Source organism: Bufo gargarizans, chromosome 2 (assembly GCF_014858855.1).
Source record: "Bufo gargarizans isolate SCDJY-AF-19 chromosome 2, ASM1485885v1, whole genome shotgun sequence".
NCBI classification, from domain to species: domain Eukaryota; kingdom Metazoa; phylum Chordata; class Amphibia; order Anura; family Bufonidae; genus Bufo; species Bufo gargarizans.
The window spans coordinates 338,938,511-338,964,326 of NC_058081.1; the positions used below are offsets into that span (position 1 = coordinate 338,938,511).

General features: G+C 43.8%; 1 protein-coding gene across 2 annotated transcripts in view; it reads left to right on the top strand.

The window, feature by feature from the left end:
• LOC122925946 overlaps window positions 1-25,816 on the top strand; it is a 405,237-nt gene that overhangs the window by 204,180 nt on the left and 175,241 nt on the right. For both annotated transcript variants that reach the window (XM_044277293.1, XM_044277294.1), the window contains exon 9: window positions 17,682-17,814. In XM_044277293.1, coding sequence (XP_044133228.1) covers window positions 17,682-17,814 — 133 coding nt within the window. The remainder of the gene's footprint in view (window positions 1-17,681; window positions 17,815-25,816) is intronic.

Sequence of the window (25,816 nt, forward strand, 5' to 3'; positions counted from 1 at the left end):
TGCTCCACTTTTCATCGGTGATGTCGTCCATGTTGCGGCCGTGTTTGTTCCATCTGTGTGTATTTTGATCACTGTGTGTCATTTGTTCTCTGCTAGACAGAAAAGGGGATTTCAAGGATACCTCCTAGCAAAATAGACCAAACACGGATAAACATCCGTGTGCAGTCTGTGGTTTTCACGGACCTATAGACTTTAATGGTTATGTTTTGCCCAGAAAACGGACCAAATTAGTGCATTCTTCCGGGTTTTTTTTCTGCAAACCAACGGTCCAAGTATACCCACTGAATTCAATGGATCCATGTGCTTTCCATAGAGCACATGTCAGTGGTTCACTGGCATGTGAATAAGGCCTTAAAAGTAGAATTATGTCCTGGAATTATTATGGGCTGGCATCATTCTGTTCCTATTGTCCTGTTATTAAAAGCTGGACTGTCACAGATTGCTTCAAATATCAGCTTTCCCTCTAAGCTGCGCTTGTCACAAGGGTTAGTGAATAATTATCAACAAGTCCCTCTGGAGGTCTCTCCGTAGGGATAGGGGTATGCATAACTAAGGTTAGCAGATGGCTTCAGGTCAGCGGGGACAGATGAGTGAATTTTCATTAACTGCCAGTTTATTGGATTATGTGATGCAATTATGTATGAAGGTGTTTTGCTATCAGTTATGGTGCTTATTGGCCTGTTCATCACTTTATGCTGTCGGGGGTATGAGAAAGTGCCTGATGATCTAAGGACTTTATAATATCAAGGCTCCACTTCTCATAACACTTTATAACATTAGTCATCTTCTGTATCTATATCTAGACATTTATGAGACTGGTGTGGAATGATAAATCTCTTAACTAGTCCTGCCCCTGGAAAACAGTATGTCCGTCCAGCTAACCCCCTCAACCTCAAGCTATGTCCATGTCATGGAAAGGTCAACAACCGGACCACCATAAAATGAGGTCTGTAACAAAACAGCCAGTCTTATTGCGTTTTCCAGCCCCCATTCCCTCTTTTTTTTTTTAACAATGCGACATCTCAGTCAGCCTATTTTTCCTACCATGAGTGAAAGCATGTGTTCCTACACAGAGGGTGTAGACAAACAGGAGCTAAAAAGTCAATACACCGGTTGCTTTCCCCAGTGCTTGTTTCCCATTGTCAGGGATGACAACTACCTCATTCCCTATAGAAAAGATACAGCTATAAATACTTTACTAGTTTTGTCAAGGTATGTTTGCTATTTCATGCATATCCTGGTGTAATAAACCTTCATGATGATTGTGTCTCTTGTGAGTAATCTGTGGATCAAATATGCTGTATTCTTCTTATGCATTGTCCCTAGTCTCCCTGTATGCATGCAATAAGCAAAATAGGCAAATACACATGACTGCACACTAAGGCTACATGCACACAAATGTTGTTTGTTTACGTGTTTGTTCAGTTTTTTTTGTGGATAGGATGCGGACCCATTCATTTCAATGGGTCCGCAAAAAATGTAGACAGCACACCATGTGCTGTCCGCATCAGTATGTCTGTTCCGTAGCCCCGCCAAAAAAATAGAACATGTCCTATTCTTGTCCGTTTTAGGCATTGTTACAATGGATCCGCAAAAAAAAATATTATATTATGGCAAGAAAAAAGCAGCTAAGTAAAGAAAAACGAGTGGCCATCATTACTTTAAGAAATGAAAGTCAGTCAGTCTGAAAAATTGGGAAAACTTTGAAAGTGTCCCCAAGCGCAGTCACAAAAACCATTAAGCGCTACAAAGAAACTGGCGCACATGCGTACCGCTCCAGGAAAGGAAGACCAAGAGTCACCTCTGCTGCGGAGGATAAGTTCATCTGAGTCACCAGCCTCAGAAATCGCAGGTTAACAGCAGCCCAGATTAGAGACCAGGTCAATGCCACACAGAGTTCTAGCAGCAGACACATCTCTAGAACAACTGTTAAGAGGAGACTGTGTGAATCAGGCCTTCATGGTAGAATATCTGCTAGGAAACCACTGCTAAGGACAGGCAACAAGCAGAAGAGACTTGTTTGGGCTAAAGAACAAAAGGAATGGACATTAGACCAGTGGAAATCTGTGCTTTGGTCTGATGAGTCCAAATTTGAGATCTTTGGTTCCAACCACCGTGTCTTTGTGCGACGCAGAAAAGGTGAACGGATGGACTCTACATGCCTGGTTCCCACCGTGAAGCATGGAGGAGGAGGTGTGATGGTGTGGGGGTGCTTTGCTGGTGACACTGTTGGGGATTTATTCAAAATTGAAGGCATACTGAACCAGCATGGCTACCACAGCATCGTGCAGCGGCATTCTATTCCATCCGGTTTGCGTTTAGTTGGACCATCATTTATTTTTCAACAGGACAATGACCCCAAACACACCTCCAGGCTGTGTAAGGGCTATTTGACCATGAAGAAGAGTGATGGGGTGCTGCACCAGATGACCTGGCCTCCACAGTCACTGGACCTGAACCCAATCGAGATGGTTTGGGGTGAGCTGGACCGCAGAGTGAAGGCAAAAGGGCCAACAAGTGCTAAGCATCTCTGGGAACTCCTTCAAGACTGTTGGAAGACCATTTCAGGTGACTACCTCTTGAAGCTCATCAAGAGAATGCCAAGAGTGTGCAAAGCAGTAATGAAAGCAAAAGGTGGCTACTTTGAAGAACCTAGAATATGACATATTTTCAGTTGTTTCACACTTTTTTGTTATGTATATAATTCCACATGTGTTAATTCATAGTTTTGATGCCTTCAGTGTGAATCTACAATTTTCATAGTCATGAAAATAACAAAAACTCTTTGAATGAGAAGGTGTGTCCAAACTTTTGGTCTGTACTGTATGCCTTGTACATAGCTTGAAGTTTTACAGGCCAGTAGCCAGGGGTGGATTGGCCATAGACCCTACAGGGAAATTTCCAAGTAGGCCGATGCCCAGGGGGCCGACCAGATCTTCCTCATGACCGCCGTCTGGGTTCTTGGAGCATCACCTCCTCGTCAAACAGCTGTGAGGATAGGTCATCAATATATCTGTCCGGACAACCCCTTTAATGCTGGGAGCGTAAGGTATTTATGCACTTGTCCAGAGGGCAGTATGTTAGACTGTACTACAATATTGCAGGCCCCACCGTCTCCTGTTGTCCCTGCCTACTTCTATTGGCCCTTCCTTCTGTCAATTTGGACCCATTTACAACTTGGGGTCACTTTTTTTTTTTTTCCAGGGCTATGTTAAAGAGGACCTTTCACTAATATACAAACTCAAAACTAACTATACCAGTGGGCAGAGCGGCGCCCAGGGGCCCCCCTGCACTTACTAGTATGCCTGGGCGCCACTCCGTTCGCCCGGTATATGCTCCGTCTGTTGTATTGGACTGATTTTTTTGTAGGAGGCGTGTCCCTTGCTGCAGTGCTGGCCAATCGCAGCGCACAGCTCATAGCCAGGCTATGAGCTGTGCGCTGCGATTGGCCAGCACTACAGCAAGGGACACGCCTCCTACAAAAAAAATCAGTCCAATACAACAGACGGAGCTGAGACACCGGAGCATATACCGGGCGAACGGAGCGGCGCCCAGGCATACTAGTAAGTGCAGGGGGACCCCTGGGCGCCACTCTGCCCACAGGTATAGTTAGTTTTGAGTTTGTATATTAGTGAAAGGTCCTCTTTAAGTTCTCAGTTCACCCCTGCTAGCAGCTCAAGGAACAATGGATTCCTTATTGTTAACTGAAAACCCTCATGCTTGTACTGTAGTCATTAGAGATGAGTGAGCCTGCCTTTTGGCAGATTCGAGTTCAGGTTCGGGGGTTAAGTGAATTACGTAATGGATTCTGTTCTTACGGAATCCATAGCGTAATTCAATGCTGGCATGCCGTCATAATACAAGTGTATGGCCAGCAGAACGGAACCCTTGGAACTGGCCATACACTTGTATTATGCGGCATGCTGGCATTGAATTACGTGATGGATTCAGTTAGAATGGAATCCATTATGTAATTCACTTAAACCCCGAACCCAAACTCGAACCTGACAAAAGGCAGGTTCGCTCAACTCTAGTAGTCATCTTTGCTTCCGTTAGGTTATGCTCACACAGCTTAAGGATTGACCCTGATTTGTCTTGGATTTGTAGTTTGTCATGTTGCAGATTAGCCTCGTTTAATGGGACTAATCCATGTGTGGTTACCCAGCCACAGTTTGCGCATGGTGTTTGAGCTGATTCAACATTGCCACATTGGAATCAGTTTGCCATGGTGTTCACACAGATTTCAGAATGCACACCAACACCCATGTGAAATGTAAGCCACGTGAACATACCCTTAGCTTGGGGCCCGAACAATTTCTGTTTCCATGCATGCTTCAGTCACTAATCGTTGAAGGATTTGCTGAGTGTTTGCAATGCTAGGTAACTACCAATATTTCTTAACTATAAGGGCTCATGCACACAAATGTATTTTCTTTCCGTGTCCGTTCCGTTTTTTGCGGTCCGTATGCAGAACCATTCACTTCAATGGGTCTGCAAAAAAAACGGAAATTACTCTGTGTGCATTCCGTTTCGGTTTGTCTTCATGGCCGTTCCCTTAAAAACATAGAACATGTCCTATTCTTGTCCATTTTGTGGACAAGCATAGGCATTGTTACAACGGATCCTCAAAAAAAATGGCTGAACACGGATGTCATGCGGATGTAATCTGTATTTTTTGTGGACCGCAAAGTACAAACAGTCGTGTGCATAAGCTCTAATGCTGTTGACATTTACAATGACTACATCTTTGTTGGTCACTTAGATTTTTTTAATTTTTGTATAAGGCCTAATGCACACGGCGGTTGTCCGGCCGGGCCCGTATTATGGTCCACAAACAGCGGCTTTGCAATATGGAATGGGTCCGCAATCTGGAAGGACCGGTGCAGAACGGAGGCACTCAACCCCACGGAAGCATCAGAGTGCTTCTATGGGGTTTCTGTCCGTTCCTCCGCACAACAAAAATATAGTGCATGCACTACTTTTTTGCAGTGCGGACGGATGGACCACGGATCCATTCAAGTTTAATGGGTCTGGATCCATCTGTGGAATCAACACGGATGTTGCCTGTGCACTGGGGACCGGGAATTGCAGTCCCCAATGCACGTAACGGCCGTGTGCATGAGGCCTTAAAGAGATTGTTAAACTGGAACTCTATAGGAGTATATTCACATGCAGCAGATTTTTTTGCAGAAACGTCTGAAATCTGTTTCATTCATCTGAAAGGGGTTTGCAGAAACCTATGTGCTTGTGCAGTACGCAGCCCTGAAGGGTTTGAGCGATGGTGAGGTCACCGGGGTAGTTACTAACCGAGGGTGTCTTTGGTACTCACACTTTTTCATATACCCTGGGCAGGCATACAGCAGTGATGGAGAGGCTGGCACATGGATCTTCTGGGGCACTCTCTGTGTATAGGGACCAGGCCGGGTGGTAGGTGAGGTGCCCTGGGTGTTGCAGGTTTTTAATGTGCCGGTGGCAAGATCACTTTAAGTTCATGACGCCAGTGCCGGTAACAGTGGCACACCGATTTATTAGAGTAATAATGGAGGAACACACGTTGCAGTGAACCAAAACTTCTGTTTACTGAAACAGTTAACTATATACAGTCTATGGTCAAAGTTCCATATGTAAGAGGCAGTAACATGCAGGCTTTACATCAATTGGCAGGCACAATGTTCTTGGAAGATACTCAGAGGGTTAAACACTTACAGATCAGGCTGCACTTTCCTCGGAATCCTGTCTGTCTTTATCCCAAGGCCCGTATGCCCTATTGCTGGCTTTATCCTTGGTTAGGGAAAACTTCCTCAGGTATATGTCGCCTTGCTTTAAATAGATCGGTTTGGCTGGAATCAATTTGGCTCTGCACTGTACTTTGTAGGAACTTAGTTTTTTCTCAGGAGGCAACTCTTCTCCTGGTAGCAAGCTAGGAGCCTGGGCTATCTAGCTGCATGTCAGTAGTTGGCCTTCAGCTCCTCTGTGGCTAAGGCCTCTTTCACACTTGCATTGTCCGGATCCGGCGTGTACTCCACTTGCCGGAATTACACGCCGGATCCGGAAAAACGCAAGTGTACTGAAAGCAATTGAAGACGGATCTGTCTTAAAAATGCTTTCAGTGTTACTATGGCACCCAGGACGCTATTAAAGTCCTGGTTGCCATAGTAGAAGCGGGGAGCGGGGGAGCGGTATACTTACAGTCCGCGCGGCTCCCGGGACGCTCCAGAGTGACGTCAGAGCGCCCCATGCGCATGGATGACGTGCCATGCGATCACGTCATCCATACACCTGGGGCGCCCTGACGTCACTCTGGAGCTCCCCGGGAGCCGCACGGACGGTAAGTATGCTGCTCCCCTGCTCCCCGCTACACTTTACCATGGCTGTCAGGACTTTAGCGTCCCGGCAGCCATGGTAACCACTCTAAAAAAGCTAAACATCGGATCCGGCAATGCGCCGAAACAACGTTTAGCTTAAGGCCGGATCCGGATCAATGCCTTTCAATGGGCATTAATTCCGTATCCGGCCTTGCGGCAACTCTTCAGGATTTTTGGCCGGAACAAAAAGCACAGCATGCTGCGGTATTTTCTCCGGCCAAAAAACGTTCCGTTCCGGAACTGAAGACATCCTGATGCATCCTGAATGGAATTTACTCCATTCAGAATGCATTAGGATAAAACTGATCAGGATTCTTCCGGCATAGAGCCCCGACGACGGAACTCTATGCCGGAAGACAATAACGCAGGTGTGAAAGAGCCCTAAAGTATACACTCTAAACTCCCAACTCTTCTGACTCCAGACTCTGAACAGGACCTGAGTAAATATATATTAGGGGTTCCCTAGCTCCCTCTACTGTCTAGGAAGAGGAACTACACCCTAACAGGCCGGATACACAGATAACAGGAAAAATACACATAAAAACATTATATAAAACACAGTGACTTTGTTCCACAGAAGGAGGGGAACAATGTGGCCCAATTGACCCTTGTGTAGTGCCCACATTTACCTAGTGGGACACTACACTTGTCTCCAATAAACACACATTTTTTAACTCAGAAATTTCTGCAACAAAATCTGCCACGTGTAAATGCTCATAAAAAGCTCCATGCACCTGTTTCTATGATTGATTGGTAGAAACCAGTAGGAAAAAATAATAATAAAAAGAGAAAATGTGGTCATGATTCGGTTAGGAACCGCAGCATGTCATTTCCCAATAGATGTCAATGAGAAAATAGGGTTCTGAGATAGTCCTGGCACTTTCAAAGTTGTAATAAGTGCACCTAATTTAAGTGTGGTTGACCGCGAGTGAAATATGTCCTGCTGCTTTTGGCTGCTGACCAATTGGGGTATACAGTTGAGTAGCTACTTGCGATATATGTTTAACATATCCTATTTTTCTTTTTATGAGACGCACCTGATCATAAGACGCAGGTTTTACAGGATAAAAATAAATATATTTTTTATCAGACCTCAGATTAGGTCCCCAATCAGACCCCCAATCTTTATCAGAACCCGAAATCAGACTTTGATTCTTCATCAGACCTCAGATTAGATCCTCAATCAAACCCCCAATCTTTATCAGACCCTAAAAATCAGACCTCCAATTTTCATCAGACCTCAGATTAGACCCCCAATCATACCTCCAATCTTCATTAGACCTCCAAATCAGACCCCCAATTTTAATCAGTCCTCAGATCAGACCCCCAATTTTAATCAGTCCTCAGATCAGACCCCCAATCTTCATCAGACCTCAGATCAGACCCCCCAATCAGACTCGCAATCTTTATCAGACCTCAGATTACACCCCCTAATCAGACCTTCAATCCCCATCAGACCTCAGACCAGACAGTAAAATAAATAAAACAACTTACCTCTCCTGCTCCAGATGGCACAGTCTTCCTGCACTCAGTGCTCCCTGGCCTTCTGACTTCACTGCACTGTGATCTGACATCGCACAACATCAAGTCATAGTACAGGCCTAGGTGCACGATATCCTGACACTACATGCAATCAGGACACAGCACAATGCGTGTCTAGAAGAAGACCATGGAGCAGTGAATACAACCAGCGCTAGCAGCGCTAGACTGACCGCTTACCGCAACTTCTGCACACTAATGACCGCTTCCATAATAAAAGCTGTCATTAGTATTCACTTTATAAGATGCACTGCCTTTTTTACGCCCTCTTCAGACCCCCACTCTTCATCAGACTACCAAATCAGACCACCAATCAGACCCTCAATATTCATAAGACATCGTTCAGACCCTGCCAATCTTCATCATACCCCCAAATAAGACCCCTAAGCTTTATCATACCTCAGATCAGACCCCCCCAATAGGAATCTTAATCTTTATCAGACCCCAGATAAGACCCCCCCAATCAGACCCCAAATTTTTATCAGACCTCAGATCAGACAGTAAAATAAATAAAACAACTTACCTCTCCTATTCTATTCCTGCACTCACTGCTCCCTAGTCTTCTGCCAGCACGGCACTGCACTGTGAACTGATGTCACACAGTATCAGGTTATAGTGCATGCCTGCATGCACTACACCCTGACCCTATACCCTATATCCTGACACAGCACAGTGGGCACCCAAAAGAAGACTAGGGAGCGGTGAGTACAGACAGTGCTAGCAGCGCTACATTCACCGTTCCCTGCACCTCCTGCATACTAATGTGCGCTTAACTAATGAAAGTGCACATTAATATTTGCTTTGTAAGATACACTGCCATCCCCCACCCCACCCCGCACACACACTTTTGGGGGAGAAAGTGCGTTTTATAAAGTAGAATATACGGTACGGTATACCACAAGTGACACTATTTGAAGTTAATCAGAATACTAATTTCACAACAGTTCAAACTGTCCATAAACAATTGGGCACAAAAAAAGCACTCTAAATACATGAATATGCATGCGTTGGGCGAGCATGCTCGGCTGAACACCATTTTGACTCGAGCACTGCGTGTGCTCGAGTGCAATGCTCGAGTCTCCTCCCTGCACGTTTTTTGGTTGCTACTCAGCCAATAAACATGCGGGGAAGTACTGGCACTCACTGTAATGCTGTAGCCATGTTGGTTACTGGCATTACAGTGATTAGCTGGCCGGAATGCGTCATCGGGTGCTATATAGCACCCGATTACATTTGGTTCGGCTCAGTCTTAGGGTGAGCTGCAGCAGAAGGGACAGATAGTGTAGGGACAGGAATAGTAATTTTTTTTAGGCAGGGTTTAGTTTTGAAAGGTGTTAGAGACCCAAAAGTCGTTTTAAGGACTATTGTTTTATCTGGCTGCAATATATATTATTAGCACAACCTTCACTAAATTGGTGACAGTGATGCAACCACTGCTACATCTGTTGTGTTACATTTGCGCATTCTAAATATCTGTGACATTCAGCGCAATAGTTTGGCCGCTGCTAAAAGCGACATTACCTGCGCTACATCTCCTGTATAACATTTGCGCATCCCAAATATCTGTGACATTCAGTGTAATTTTTTCTTAGCTGCTGGTAAAGGAGACATTACCTGCGCTACATCTCCTGTATAACGTTAGTGCATCCTAAATATCTGACAGTCAGTGTAATTTTTTTTTTCCCCGCTGGTGACAGCGACATTACCTGCTCTACATCTCCAGTATAACGTTGGTATATCGGCAGGATCGCTAGGTCGTGTGTCTGCACGGAAAGGTGAGAGGTAAGACGTAATCACCAAGATGCTGAATGGATGTGTTTGGAGCGCTCGGCTCCGTTGCTTGGAGGGCGTGTCCAAGTCAGGTGATCCTGATGGACAGATCAGGTGATCAGTTCAGCTGGTGCAAAAGTAAGATCATGTGGTACGCAGGTCCTTATACCCGGCGTCTATATTGGCAAATAGCCGTTTCAAGAGATGTCCTTTCTATCTACAGAATTCTTCTGTACTTTAGGTCCGGACCAGTACTGGATGTGGAAAATGCGTAGTCCTCTAGACGCGTTTCGAGGCCACTTGCCTCTTCCTCAGTAGCTATCATGTCCCAGTTTGCAGGGCGGCGCAGGACACCACTCTCGAAGTCACACCAGTGCGACCAGGTGGTTGGTTGGATTGCAGCAGATAATGCTTCCAGTTGGTTAGGCACCACCCTGTCTTCCACAAAGTCCAGTCTCAGTAGCCAAAAGTCTGGTCAACAGAATCCTCACCCTGATCCTCCTTCCTACCACCATGGAGAGTCTTGCCAAACAAGTGATCCCACACTTGAATATTCCAAGGAGCTCTTTTCATCGCCATTCCTTGATTTGGGCCTGTCGCCAAGCCCGCTTGAAGAGGGACATGAGGAGATCATTTTCACCGATGCTCAAACTCTTGAGCATCCACAGTCACAAGAAGATGATGGTGGGAAACTGCAATTAGTGTTTCACGAGGTGGATGATGATAATGAGACACAGTTGCCAATAAGCCAACGGCAATTAGTGCCTCAAGAGGTTAATGATGAGGATGAGACACAGTTGTCAATAAGTGAGGCTGTTGTTAGGTCAACAAGTCAGGAGGATGACCAGAGTGAGGAAGTGGAAGAGGAGGTGGTGGATAAAATCACTGACCCAACCTTGGAAGGTGGCAAGCCGAGCGAGGACAGCAGTATAGAGGGGGAGGGATCCGCAGCACCGCAACAGGCTGGGTTAGGCAGAGGGGTGGCAAAAGGTAGAAGGCGGGCCACACCAAACAGGCTTGCAACTGTTCCTTGGAGCACCCCCTTGTGGCAATATCCTTTTTTTGAGGAAAGTGCGGACGATAAAAGAATTGTCATTTGCAACCTGTGCCGTACCAAAATGAGCAGGGGCGTGAACACTAGCAACCTCACCACCACCAGCATGATCCACAATCAGTGTCTGTGGGTCACACCACTGCCTCCTCTTCCCCTGTGTTACGTGCTGGCCAATCCCCTGTCCAAGACGCAGGCTCAGATGCCTACCTCCCTGTACCTGGACCTTCGCAAGAACCATCATCTAGCACATCCACTTCTGTATCCCAGCGAAGAGTACCGATGTCCATACCCCAAGCCTTTGAATGAAAGCGCAAATATCCAGCCACACACCCACAGACCATAGCACTAAATGCGCACCTTTACAAATTGCTTGCCCTGGAAAATTAGGCTTGTGGACACTGAGGCCTTCGGCAGCCTGATGGTGGTGGCCGCCCCTCATTGCTTAGTCCCCAGCCACCACTATTTTTCCCAGTGTACCGTCCCCGCCTTACACCAGCATGTGTCCCGTAACATGGTTCTCAAAGCTTTGTCGCACTCTGCATGGGTTTCACTGTGTATAGGGTTCCCACCCCAATTTCAGATAATAACGAATCACAGCAGGTCACCATCAATTAGAAGTGCTTTTATTGCTGAATACATCGGAAATACATACAAACTGCCACATGTTTTCCGATGTATTCAGCAATGAAAGCACTTCTAATTGTTAGTGACCTGCTGTGATTCGTTATTATGTGTCCCGTAACATCACCCGTGCCCTGACCAATGCAGTTATTGGGAAGGTCCACTTAACGACCGACACATGGACAAATGCTTTTGGCCAGGGATGCTACATTTCCCTGACGGCACACTGGGTGAACATTATGGAGGCCGTGAGCGAGTCGTACCCTGGGATGGCACAGGTGCTACCAACGCCAAGGATTGCGAGCCCTACTTCCATCGGGATTTCCGCCACCACCTACATTAGTGGCTGCAACCCCCCTTCTCCTCCTTCACCTCCTCCTCCACTTCCACCTCTGAATTCTCATCTTGCAGCACAAGTCAGCCATCAGTCAGTAGCTGGAAGCAGTGTAGCACTGCAGTGGGGAAGTGGCAACAGGCCGTGCTGAAACTAATTTGCTTAGGTGACAAACAGCACACCGCTGCAGAGCTGTGGCAGGGTAAAAGGGACCAGACTGTGCTGTGGCTCTCGCCACTCAACCTACAACCAGGCATGGTGGTGTCTAATAATGGCCGTAACTTGGTGGCGGCTTTGGAGCTCGGCAAGCTCACACACATACCATACCTAACCCACATCTTCAACTTAGTGGTTCAGCGGTTTCTCAAAACCTACACCAATTTTTCCTGAGCTACTGGTGAAGGTGTGCCGCGTGTGTGCCCATTTCCGAAAGTCATCTACAGCTGCCGCCAGTCTGGCAGCGCTGCAGCGGCGCTTGCAATTTCCAGCTCACCGACTGTTGTGCGTCGTGAGCATGCGCTGGAACTCCACGCTCCACATGTTGACCAGGCTTTGTGAGCAGCAGAGGGCAGAAGTGGAATACCAGCTGCAACATGGTCATTGCCTTTCCGGTCAGCTTCCGCTCTTCACAAGCGACGAGTGGGCATGGATGTCTGACCTCTGTGAGGTTTTACGCAACTTTGAGGAATCAACACAGATGGTGAGCAGCGATGCTGCTATTATCAGCGTAACTATCCCACTTTTGTGTCTACTGAAACCCTCGCTGCTCACAATGAAGGCGGACGCTTTGCATGTGGAAGAGATGGAAATGGGGAAAGAAAGTACACAGGGTGATAGCCAGACCAGCCTCATTTCGTCTTCTCAGCGCAAATTGGATGATGATGATGAGGAGGAGGAGGAGCAGGAGATGGTTGCCTCCACTACAGAGGTTAGTACCCACAGCAGGTTTATTCCATCTGTTCAGCGAGGATAGGTTGAGGAGATTGAGAGTCATCCTCCTGATGAGGACAGTGAAGTCTTGTCTGTTGGGACTCTGACACACATGGCTGACTTTATGTTATGCTACCTTTCCCGTGACCCTCGCTTTATACGCCAACACAGATTACTGGTTGTTCAACCTCCTCGACCACCGCTACAAAGAGAACTTCTCTTCTCTCACTCCTGTGGTGGAGAAGACGAGCAAAATGGTGAAATACCAGAAGGTCCTTGTAGAAAAATTGCTCCAAAAATTTCAAGCTGACTACGCTGGTGGCATAGCACGTAGTTCCTTGGGCAACCGAGGAGGGGAGACAAGGGGAACACACAGCAGTTCCAACAGAGAAAGGGCAACACTCTTCAAGGCCTGGGACAGTTTCATGACACCCCGCCAGCACCCTCACCGGCCTAGTGTCACTGGGAGGGAAAAGTTTTGGAAGCTGGTGAAGGAGTACGTAGCAGACTGTGTCAGCGTCCTCAATGATCCCTCTGTGCTTAACAACTATTGGGTGTCCAAGCGCACGTCGCACGAACTGGCCCTCTACGCCTTGAAGGTGCTGGCCTGCCCTGCAGCCAGCGTTTTGTCTGAGCGGGTATTTAGTGCTGCTGGGGGAATAATATCTGATAAGCACATCCGCCTGTCAACTGAAAATGCTGACAGGTTAACTCTTTTCAAAATGAACAAGGCCTGGATTGCCCCTGACTTCTCTACTCCACCAGAGGAAAGCGGCTGAACTTAAAGGCACTTTAAACGTGGCTTTTATGGTGTATTGAATACACTGTATTCCCATGCACCCCTTCCACCACGAAAAAGGTTCAATCTTCCTTTTCTCGTCCTCCTCCTCCATCATATCAACATGCTTATTAGGCTGCCCTCGCCCCTAATGTTTTAGAGGGTCAGCTCAGCAGCAGACCCTCACGCCTAATGTTTTAGAGGGTCACTAGCAGGCCCTCGCCCAAAATATTTTAGATGGTCAGATCAGCAGCAGGCCCTCGCTCCTAATGATTTAGAGGGTCACCAGCAGGCCCTTGCTCCTAATTTAGAGGGTAACCTGCAGGCCATAAATCATAATTTTTCAAAGGGTGTGTATGATGCCCTCTTTTATGTGTAATAAAGGGTTTATTGAACTGCCGGTTCCTTGTAATTTTTGGCAGCCCTTTTACTTAGTGCATAGACTTTAGGAGTGTAGGAGTCCCACTACCTCAACAATTGTACCACAATGTGAATGAGGCCTTCCTTTATGTGATATACAGGTTGTATCGGAGTGCCTCTTCCTTGTAATTTTTGGCAGCACTTGCACTTTACATAAATCGATTTTATCGTTGGTGTTTTTGCATATTATTGTCAGTCTGTAAAAGTGGCGTACTACTCGGACAACATCGTTCGCCGCAGTGACCAGGGAGTCCAAGATGCCTCCAGACATCCTCCCCATTCTGTTCCCAAACCATTTCAGTGGTGTTTCCATCACTTTCTGACCTTTTCCTGTGAACCAAACACTCTCCCCTCTTCAGAGCAGGGGGTGCCTGGTTTAATGCTCTGGTTCTCCCATTGACTTCCATTGTGCTCGGGTGCTCTGTAGAGCACCTGAGCACCAGAGCACCTGAGCACTTTGGTGCTTGATCAATACTAATCACAACCACACTGTATGGTCGTACCATAAATCATATTAACAATATGTCAAGTTCCTTGCAGATATTTTATATCGCAGCCATTGTACAAATAGCTCCTAGAAGGCACATACAGCATAAGTGTGCCATTCACCACAACATGGCCAGGCTATAGGCTTCTAAGAGCTATTTGTAGAGTCTGCTACATAGAATAGCTTCAAGGAACTCAACATTTGGTTAATATCATTTATTTTCCTCCTTTTATTGGTATTTTTTCCTACTGGTTTGTTCCCATCAATCATTTCTTCATAAGCGATGTGGGCAGGGACAATGAGAATATCACAAAATAATACCATATGTAAACCATTACCCATGGTGGCAACAGCCATCAATATTGCTCTATATTTGTTCAAACTTGAAGCTGAAGCACTTTCTAAAACTACTAGATGGAAGCGTTCCTTCCCGACAATTGCCTGCACATCAGTGGAGGAGACATTTACATGCAGCTATATCCTCCACAGTATGGGAAGGAGTGATCACTAATGCCATCACTTATCCCCATATACAGTGATTATTTGCCAGGAACAGAGTGTGATTAGACAGCATGATCTGCCTCCAGCAAATTTATATTTTTTTTCAATTCATAATAGATGTGATCACCCAACGAACGGCAGCACCTTTACAGATCAACGCTAAAGAACGTTGCTTCGAACACTTGTTAATGGTGATCTGGCTGACCCTCGGCTGGTGTAATACAGCTCTTAGGTCTCAGATTTTTTATATATTTTCATTTTCTTTCCTTTAGGCTACATTCAGACGTCCGTATGAATGTTCCGGATCCGTTCCGCAATTATGCGTAACGGGTGTGGACCCGTTCATTTTCAATGGGACCGGAAAAGATGCGGACAGCACTCAGTGTGCTGTCTGCATCCGCACTTCCGTTCCGCAGCCCTGAACTTCCGTTCCGCGGTTCTGCAAAAAAATAGAACATGTCTTATTCTTGTCTGCAATAGCAAACAAGAATAGGCAATTTCTTTTATAGTGCCAGCCATGTGCATATGGCCAGTGTCAGTGTTTTGCGGATCCGCAAAACACTTACTGACGTGTGAATGGACCCTTAAATAGAACCTGTCACTATGAATATAAATGCCAGATAACTGGCATAAATACATCTATAAATCTCCTCCATACAGCTCTAAATCACTGCTTCCCTTCAGGTAGTATATCACAAAACTGGCTGCGTTCAGCTACCGCTAGGGGGAGCTCAGTGCATAGGAATTTATACAGGTGCCATTGACTGCAATAGAAGCTGTAATAATCTCTTTACCATGAGCTCCCCCTATGGCAGCTCCATGAAAATGCAGTGTTTTCATGTTGCAAAAAGAAGGAGTTCAGCGTTGTTGCCCACTTTCAGCAGTCTCCTTAGGAGTCGCATGATCTGCCTCCATTGAAGGTACACCACAGCTTATAAAGTGTTATACAGTATTAGAGCGCATGCGTGACTGCCATTCTGTACAGATTCCTCCTCCTACAGATGGGAGATGATTAATGCTGATTGTGGAAAAAGCCTTATAAAGTAGTAACAACCATTTCAGTAACTTGGTAACTGAAGGCAGAACTCAGGGACCTTGGCTACCAGGATAGTACTGTTCATTTACATATACCATAGTCAGTTCAGTATGAGATACACCGACCTCAGGGACTGCAGCTACCATGACACTATAATTTCCTTACACTTACTGTATGGACAAGGTAAGCGTGCAGTGAACTACATGTATTCATGTCTAATGCTGGACATGCTGTATGATACTGAAGGATTTTTTTGGCTGTCAGCCACCCCTTCTTTACTGGATATTTACAACAAACTAATACCATAAACTAATGCTGGATTTACATGACCAGATTTACAGGCCGGTTATCAGGAACGAACAGTTGTACGAACATTTGTTCCAGATAATCGACCCATGTAAAGGTGTTGCAGATCACCCAATGAACTAGCAACATACTTGTTCATCAGGAGAACTGATCTTTCATGTGGACATCAAAATTTTTGTTCCTGTACTGCAGATCTTCCTGTATGAACAGTAGTCTGCTGTTGAGAAATAATGCAGCTGTATGAGGATGAGCGATAGCAGTAGTGATCATTCATCCCCATACTGTGGAGGTGATTGATGCATGTAAGGGTACTTTCACACTTGCGTTGTTTGATTCCGGCAGGCAAACTGTATGCAAACGGATGTCATTTTTTTCTGACTGATCAGGCATTTTTCAGACTGATCAGGATCCTGATCAGTCTGAAAAATGCCTGATCAGTCAGAAAAATGCATTGCAATACCGTATCCGTTTTTCCGGTGTCATCAGGCAAAACGGATCCTTTTTTTTTTTTTTTCATTTTTAAAGGTCTGGAAGACCGGAAGGACGGATCCGGCATTCCGGTATTTTGGCACTAATACATTCCTATGGAAAAAAATGCCGGATCCGGCATTCAGGCAATTCTTCAGTTTTTTTTGCCGGAGATAAAACCGTAGCATGCTACGGTTTTCTCTTTTGCCTGATCAGTCAAAACGACTGAACTGAAGACATCCTGATGCAAACTGAACGGATTACTCTCCATTCAGAATGCATGGGGATATGCCTGATCAGTTATTTTCCGGTAGGAGCCCCTGTGACGGAACTCTATGCCGGAAAAGAAAAACGCAAGTGTGAAAGTACCCTAAATGCAGCTCTTCACTTCCACTGACAAGCAGGCAATTATCTGGAAGGAACGGTCCCATCCCGATAATTTCCTGCTCAGTGGGGCCATCTAAATATAGCTTAAAGCCACAAACCTTTATCACATAGTGTCTAAATGTGGCCATACACATTAGATTCAAAGGGTTATCCACCCCTATAATGACCCTAATGCCCGGGCCCCTCATATAGGTTATACTTACCCTGCTCGCCGGCACCCGCATTGCTCCTGATACCCTCATGGCCACAGCTGCATTATCCCGTTGCGTGGATCAAAACATCTGGCGACAGGAGGAGCAGCCAATAGCAGGCTGCGATGGGGACTCCCTAGCGTCACCCGCGATGTATGGTATGCCACTCCTCTGTTATTTCTTCTAGACATTTATGAATTGCCAGCAGGTGCAACTGGGTGCCCCCTGCACAGTCTGACGCTGGCAGCACTGATTGGACAAAGTCAGACTGTGCAGGGATACCCCCTTCCCCCCAAACTGGCAACACCCAGCTGGACCTGCAGGCAATTCATTTATAAACTAGAAAGAGTAACAGAGAAACATAGAGTCAAAAAGATGCTCCAGGTTTTTTTTGCAAGTGGAATGCAAATTGTTGCTAAGAACGACATGTCATGAGAGGTGACAGGCCCTCTTTAAATACTTTTTAAATCTAATATCTTTGTCTCCCTCTGTAGCTCATAGGTGATGAAGAAATGGAGTTAAAAACTCAAGAAGAGTTATGTCATGAAATTGAATCATATATAAAGATTTCCAATAACAAGGTCTCCCAGAGGTCTTCAGATATGGATGATGCACATGATGTAGGAGGTATTTACTTTTAAACTGCTCTACAAAAACAATATATAACTGCATAAATATGTAAAATACAATCCACTTATGATGCTAAAGTGCTCCTGACAATGTACAAATTTGGGAAACAGATTACACCCCATATTCCTCTTGGAAATGTAATGCTTAATTAAAATGGGTGTTTGCACTGTCAATGGCATGTGTTCCTACACTTTGCACTGTCCAATCAACCTAGTTGTCAATTTATTTGCCTCAGTATCCTGGAAAAAGTCTTTCATCTGAATGTCCACCTATAGACTCCATATTGTTATATTCATCTAAATAGGTACAAAATTCTGTTCTGGCTAATGTCCTAATGTATCTTTTTAGCAGTCAGAGCTTCAAATCTCCTGCATAGAAATAGTATTCAAATATAACATTCTGAAAATCTGCAGCCACTAAGAAGAGAATCGTCATGGCACAGGCTCTGGAGCTACATCTGTGTCAGCTGTAACACCCAGATGACAGTCTGCTGCAAAGACTAGGTTTAGAGCTAAATTCATTCCAGTTCATCAAACCCCTTAGCTACTGCGGTCAATAGTGACTGTGGCATCTAAGTAATTGACAGGCGGTGTGGTTTGACAGGTAGCACGGTTTATACCACTACAGTCGATGCCTGGCATTGTGCAAGGTGATCTTGTGTGCTTGCCTTAACCATAGAAATCCATTTCATGAAGTTCCTCACACACAGTTTTTGTACTCATCACTTCCAAAGACAGTTTGGTATTGATCAGTGATTTTTCCTTGCCCCGTGCTTCAGCACTTTGAATCCCTAGTCAGTTTCTGTGGTCAACCACTTTGTGTCTGCACTAGTCTTGCTCCTAGATGCTGTCACATTCCATTAATAGCACTTACAGTTGACTGGCACAGGTCAAACAGATCAGACATTTTACAAACTGTCTGACATCCTATGAGAGTGCCATGTTTAAAGTCCCTGGACTCGTCAGTATGAGCAAAGGAGAAAATAGAAGAACACAGTAGGAGGAAAGAGGCTCGAAAGAAGAAAAATATAATGATTTCTGCTCTATGAGCCAAGTCTTTCGTAACACAAGAGTAAACTTGTCCCAGATTCTCAATTTTTATGACGGGCTGCTTTGAAAGTAGTATTGCTTCATATGTAGTTGTTAACAAGCACTAGTCTCATAAACTGAACTGGACCAAACTAGAAAATAGTAAGAAAGGCCAATGCACTTGTACTAATGTCTAAAAGATAAAGAGAGAGACCACCTACTAACTGGGGCTCATTCATAAAAATAAAAAAAACATTTTATTAAGACAATCTAAATTCTGCCTCACTAATGTATCCCTCGATAATACCGATGCAGGACATGGTAAAGCTATATCCAAAAGTTGCTTGTCCATGAAATTTGATGTCAGGTTCAGTTGACTGTTATGTGGCTGTCATGTGGATATTTGATTATAATCTAACTAATTAGATACAATCATTAACTACTAAAAAGTACCTTAGATGTATTCACTTACTGGTGTGACAGATGGTTACCTCATAATATACACACAAAGATACCACATGCCGCATGCTAATGAGCTGATTTGAGTCCAGCGTGATGTCAGTGAGTCCAGCGTATATTTAATTCAGAGCTATAGCCACTCCCTTGCCCACCTGCTGCTGATTCATATGGAAAATAACTGTCATTCAGCAGCAGGTATGCAGGAAGAGTCAGGAGCTCATGAATATTCAGGACTCATCATTATTAGCTGGAGCTTTTCAATACAAGATGTTGGCAGATTGACTGGGTCAATTAAAGAAAGTGACCCAGCATCTTGCTAAGAGAATCAGTCACTTATTTATGTTGCCCTTAGTTAGGACACCATAAAACTGGTGACAGGTTCCCTTTAAGTAACGTATTTTGACCACAACTCCTGGACTCCACATAGTTTTACAGCACCAAACTGAGATCACCATAGGGTTAAATGCTCAGTTCAGAAGAACCTCAGAGGTATTGTGGGACCCTAAAATATGGTGGCTTTGTGCCCATTTGAGACTTTTTTGAAACTATCAATTTTTGTTCTTTATTCTTAATATTATAGATTTTTTTCTTAACGACTGTCTTGCAAAATCTTAGAAACATTGTCTGACTGGTGTTCCTTTCGCCTACCAAACTAAATAATGGTGAAGACCCACCCTCTGGCCACAAAACTATAGACCCTAGGGGCAAGAAAATGCTCCAGATGAGATTACTATCTGATGGGTCTTTGTGTAAGGGTCGATTATCATGTGCCTTAGCTCCTCAGAAGATCATCTGGTTGGATGGTTTGATCTTGCTCTCAATAGAAATTTTGTGGGTAGTAAAACTGTATATCTCTGTAGCTAGAGCAAGCAGACTGTAGGGGAAATGCCTAGATATTGTGACATGATACAGTTAGAGATGATCTGTGTCTTTTAGGACCCCTCAACTCAATAACGCAGGACTACTGTATCCGATTTACAACAATGGAGTAGGTAGAAGCTGTAGGCAGTCAAACATGCTGCACTGTGACGTGGCTCCATAAAATGTTTGTGGTATGGATTTAAAGTCCAAGTCTGTGCTTTGTGCACCTTGCATTAGAGGGCCTAGACATCTGTGGGTTAATCAATTATTTAATTGTATATTATTTTAACGTTTATTTTTAATTCAAATTTGCTACAATTTTAAAAGGTTACATATTAAATTATTTTAATTCTTTTAATGCTTCAATTATTCTGAATTTCTTTAGGAAATTAGATAAGAGAAAGCCATAATTAAACATGAAGCTTGTTTATTGAATAGTACTTGGTTACCTAGCATTGATAAGATGAAATGCGCTGTGTTCCATCAGCCTTGCAGAAAAGATGAAAGAAATACCTCTGTTTATAGGACATGAGAGTTTCCTCTTTAATGTTTTATGGTTCTTGTCACTCGGGTACAGATAAGAGACTTAGCTTCATAATTTAGTGTTCACTATTACCCAGATACTGTACAGTCAGCTTGCCATTCTGTATTTTAATTTAAAGTATATCTGCACACAGTTCTACAGACGTCATTTTACAGTTTGTTTACGTATCAAGACAACATTAAACCTAATTTCTTTTAAAAAAAAAGATTCCTAAAAGAGAATCCATCAGGTCCCTCTTGTGACCGTCTGAGACATCATAGTTAAGTGACAGATCCGCTCATTTCACTTAGGTTAAACTCTGCAGCTTGCAGCCAGTAAGGAGTCCAGTGCAATAAGGAGTCCGATGATATTCATGATGTTGGCTATTACCGCCTTTCACATATTGATTATCAGATTTCTCTATATTACTGTGCATATAGCAAACACTCAATCAGCAGCTGGAGGGCAGTGTAAACTTACACTAGACGGTCTCAGAATGTGCCAGATTCATCACAATGGCTGATGCTGGATGATACATTTGGTGCCGCACGTTTAGACTGTCTAGCCTAAGTTTATGAGTTTATTACTTGGCTTACTTACGCCTAGAATTTAGTGCCAAACTTTTACCATATTTTTGACACATATTGTTGCATCTTAAGCCACTCCCCCTTTCTAGTAGGACACACCTTTTTTCAAAAAGCCATGCAAAAAGTCTAAAACACTTGTTGGTGTGGTGCAAAGCATGTACGCCAGTTTTCCGGTGCAAATTCTGCCAGATTCATGCCACATTTGTATTAGAAATGTCCCATGATGAGCTGTGAGTATATCCAGCAGTAGCCTTTCACATTTAGCAATCTCCCACAGTCACACGCTTATATTACTGTGAATCACCTATTCTCTATGTAACCTGCCTAGCTCAGGATCCTTCGCCAGGACTCTGCCCTTTGTTTTTTCCATGTTTTTGGGTTCCTTTTCCTGATGCTGTAGTGTTCTTTCGGCATAATTTATTTCCTTCTGGTCCCTATTCGTGCAGTGTCCTATTTATACCTTTGCTTACTTTGAAGGGGTTCTCTGGGAATTATATAAAAATGGCCTCCTGCAACCTGTCCTAGAAAGTGACTAGGACTGTTTGCCTCCACTTGTAGAGCTGCTTATGGGGATGGGGGGCAGGGCCACCCTACGCAGTATTTTGGTGCCACCATCATCTGCCTTCACTTTACATTGCTGAGATTTGCTGTCAGACTGCTCAGCCTGATGGTGCATCTCATGCGTAATCATTCCATTACTATATTGTAAAACAATAAATCTACAATAGATGGTAATGATGCAATCCTGTGTGTGATATGCTGCCAGGGTACTTTCACACTTGTGGCAGAGGATTCCGGCAGGCATTTCCGTCACCGGAACTGCCTGCCGGATCCGTCAAAACTTATGCAAACTGATGGCATTTGTCAGACTGATCCTTATGACAAATGCATTGAAATGCCAGATCCGTCTCTTCAGTGTCATCTGGAAAAACGGATCCGGCATTTATTTTTTTCACTTTTTTAGCGGTCTGAGCTTGCGCAGACCGCAATGCCGGATCCGTTTTGCCGGAAGATTTGGGCCGGATCCGGCATTAATGCATTTCAATAGGGAAAAATGCCAGATCCGGCATTCCAGCAAGTGTTCCGGAATTTTGGACGGAGATAAAACAGCAGCATGCTGCGTCCTGAAAAGGCAAAAAGACTGAACTGAAGACATCCTGATGCACCCTGAATGGATTGCTCTCCATTCAGAATGCATTAGGATAAAACTGATCAGTTCTTTTCCAGTATTGAGCCCCTAGGACGGGACTCTATGCCGGAAAAGAATAACGCTAGTGTGAAAGTACCCTTAGCTGTCTGACAGGAATGAGGAATAGGATCGCATCTCTCCTCCCTGTTCCTGTCAGGATGCTCAGCCTGATGGCATATCACACAGAGGATCGCATCATTACCATCTATTGGAGATCTATTCTTTTACAATATAGTAATGGAGTGATTGTGTATGCGATGCGCCATCAGGCTGAGTAGCCTAGCAGCAAAGCTCAGCAATTTAAAGTAAAGCCCAGTGGCGATGTGCACCCTCCTAACTCAATAAGGAGACAACCGTCCTATCACATTCTAGAATAGGTTGCTGGAGGCCATTTTTATATCATTACCAGAGAACCTCTTTAAATGCAAAGCCTACTGTCACAATACATATGGAGTGGTGGCTTACTGGCTTTGCATGAATCAGCTTCCTGATACCACCTGCAGTCATACACTTCTGAACACCTGTTGATGTCCAGGCACAGGTCATGGCACCTACTTAGGACTATGACACAAGTGAATTTACCTAGCTGTGAGCAGGATCCAAGAAGGATCGCATGTTAAGCAGTGCTACAGAGGATCTCGGTGGTGCAATGATATTAAGCATGTGTGTCATATGAAGCACTGGCCTCAGATCCCCATATTATGTGTGTATGCAAATTAAAAAAGCACTGGAGGTGCTTCACAGTGTGGAATCCTAGAAAAGTGAGGAAATGCAGGCAGTAACTATATCTTCTCATCAGAGCTGTGTGGCAAGCACAGCTCAGTAAAGCATTGTGTGTGGATCTGCGATCCTGTAGCTACAGGTAAACCTGTGAGATATCCTCTGCTACTTAGTGTTAAGGGTGCATTCACTTCAACGTTTAGCATAGCATTCCGTTCTTCTGATCCATCAGAAGAAGAGAGAGGAAAAAAAAACAGGATCCTGTAAAAAAACTGATGGTGTTGCATCAGTTGTCACCCGTTTGAGCAATTTCCTGCATGCAGTACTTTTTTCCCTGTATAAAAAAAATGGATTTTTTGCATAATATTCACAATAAATTTGCGAATTTTAGAATTTGTGATCTCCAGTCATTATTTTCACGATTGCGCAAATCTGCACTAATGATGCGCATATTTTTTGAGCAATACATGCAGCTTCACATTTTATCAAGTCTGAGTAGATATTACTGATTGGTGCACTTAGTATTGTTGTGACATCACAGCACTATGTCTGTAGCATGTATGTATGGACAGCAGAGAAACTGTAATTCCTATCACACTACCTAACACCTTGCACTGGAATCAGCTACACTATATCACTATCTAACCTACACTGACTATCTCCCACTAACTATCTGTATTATATATAAGCTATCTAACTATCTCTCTAATGTAATTGGATAAGGAATAGGATCCAGATGAAAGCACAGAGCACAGCAATGACACTGCTCTCTCTCAGAACTGCAGAAAAACTGCAGAAAATGGCTGCTGGGGAGGTTCTTATATAGTAAAGGGGTAGACAACTTTCCTATTGGTTGCTAGGGATGTTGCTAAGCTCTGACAAATACATTGCAGCCTTATCATTGGCCCACAAGTAAGAAGGGAAGTTACTGATGAAAAAAAATCTAGAATATTCGTGATTACGAATATATAGCACTATATTCTACATCTTCGCGAATTCTCGAAGTGCCAATATTCGCGATAAAAATTCACGATTAGAATATTCGCCATCAACACTAATGACAACTGATGCAACAGGATCCTTTTTTTTTTTTTTTTTTACAGGATCCTGCAAAAAAACGAATATCCTATGCAATCCTATGCATAACTGATGCAACAAGATCCGTTTTTTTTTTACAGGATCCTGTTTTTTATTCTCTTCTTCTGACAGATCAGAAGAACGGGAAGCTAAACTGTGATATGAACTTATTTCAAATGCAAGACTGTACAATGCATTTCAGAGGTGTGATGTGCATATTAATGACTGTCAGCACGCATGTGGATCAAGCAATGGTGGACATGTTTGTCACAGACCAGGCTGCATAAAGAGGAGGTTTTCGTGTGATAACAGCACTGCTAACCCCCCCCCCCCCCAAAAAAAAAATAAAAAAAAAAATAGGGTGCATGTATGGGCATTTCATCACTCTGCTGTGCATCCTCTTTTGTACTCTGCTATGCAAATAATGGTGAGATACTGTGCATGCTGGTACTGCCTGAAACTGCATAGAACTAAGGGAAACAATGTACAATCACTGGTAGGATGAGAAGTATTTGGGGGGGGGGGGGTACTAAAAAAATGCTACACATTTGATCATTTCAATGGCCTACCTGATATTTTTTCACAATGTTTAGTAATATAAAACCTTATTATTATGGTAGGAATGCTACTTTAATTATTTCCTGATATGCAAATATTATTATCATTAAATAATATTATTATTTTTAGAGAATTTTTGCAATAGAAAAATAAAAAACAAATTACACAAAAAAACTTAAATAGAGTAAAATAACCCTACTTTCTTGTGAAATTTACTTTCGGGGGGGGGGGGGGGGGGGGGTTATTCAAGCATTTTAATAATGTTTGCTCAAGAGAAATTTAAATTTTGTGGATACAAATGAGAAAACTACAAAAATGTTATTTAAAAAGAGAGGAAATGGAGGAAATCCAGAGGCGTACAGTATTGTAGAGATACTCATCATACGTTACAGTTATGCCATAGGTGAATTTATAGTGTGGTGACTTCTCAAATGTAAACTAACATAATGTAGTCTTGTTTTCTGTCCTCCACTGTGGACAATCCATTACATGTAATATATCTATTTATTCCTTTCCCTCCCTGATGCCAGATAATAGACAACATAATAAATTGCAAATGACATGATGTATGGAGTGGCCCTGGCTTATTACTCACTGTCATTAACCAGTCATATGGAGTTGATGCTTGTCTGGTGTTTTCCTTTGTAGTTATGTAAAGATATGGTTAATTATCTCTTTAGGGAAAAGCAGCAGAAACAAATGATCATCTATATATCAGAGACATGATATTAAAATTTATCTCATTGGGAGTCAAAATCCTGTGTGCTTCTCTGTGCTAGACTTCATGTAGTTTTTTTCTCCCTTGAGATATTATGTGTCTACAGGTATAAAGCTCCATAGAATGCATCATTTTCTTTCCTAGGGTTTGCTATTGTGTGCAGAGCATGTTCTTTGTTATCGTATACATTTTTTAAATAAATCTGTATATAAGTAAATATATTTTGTAAAATTTGTAAAACTACATTTGCCTAGCAGTTTAGAACCTTAGGCTTCAGGG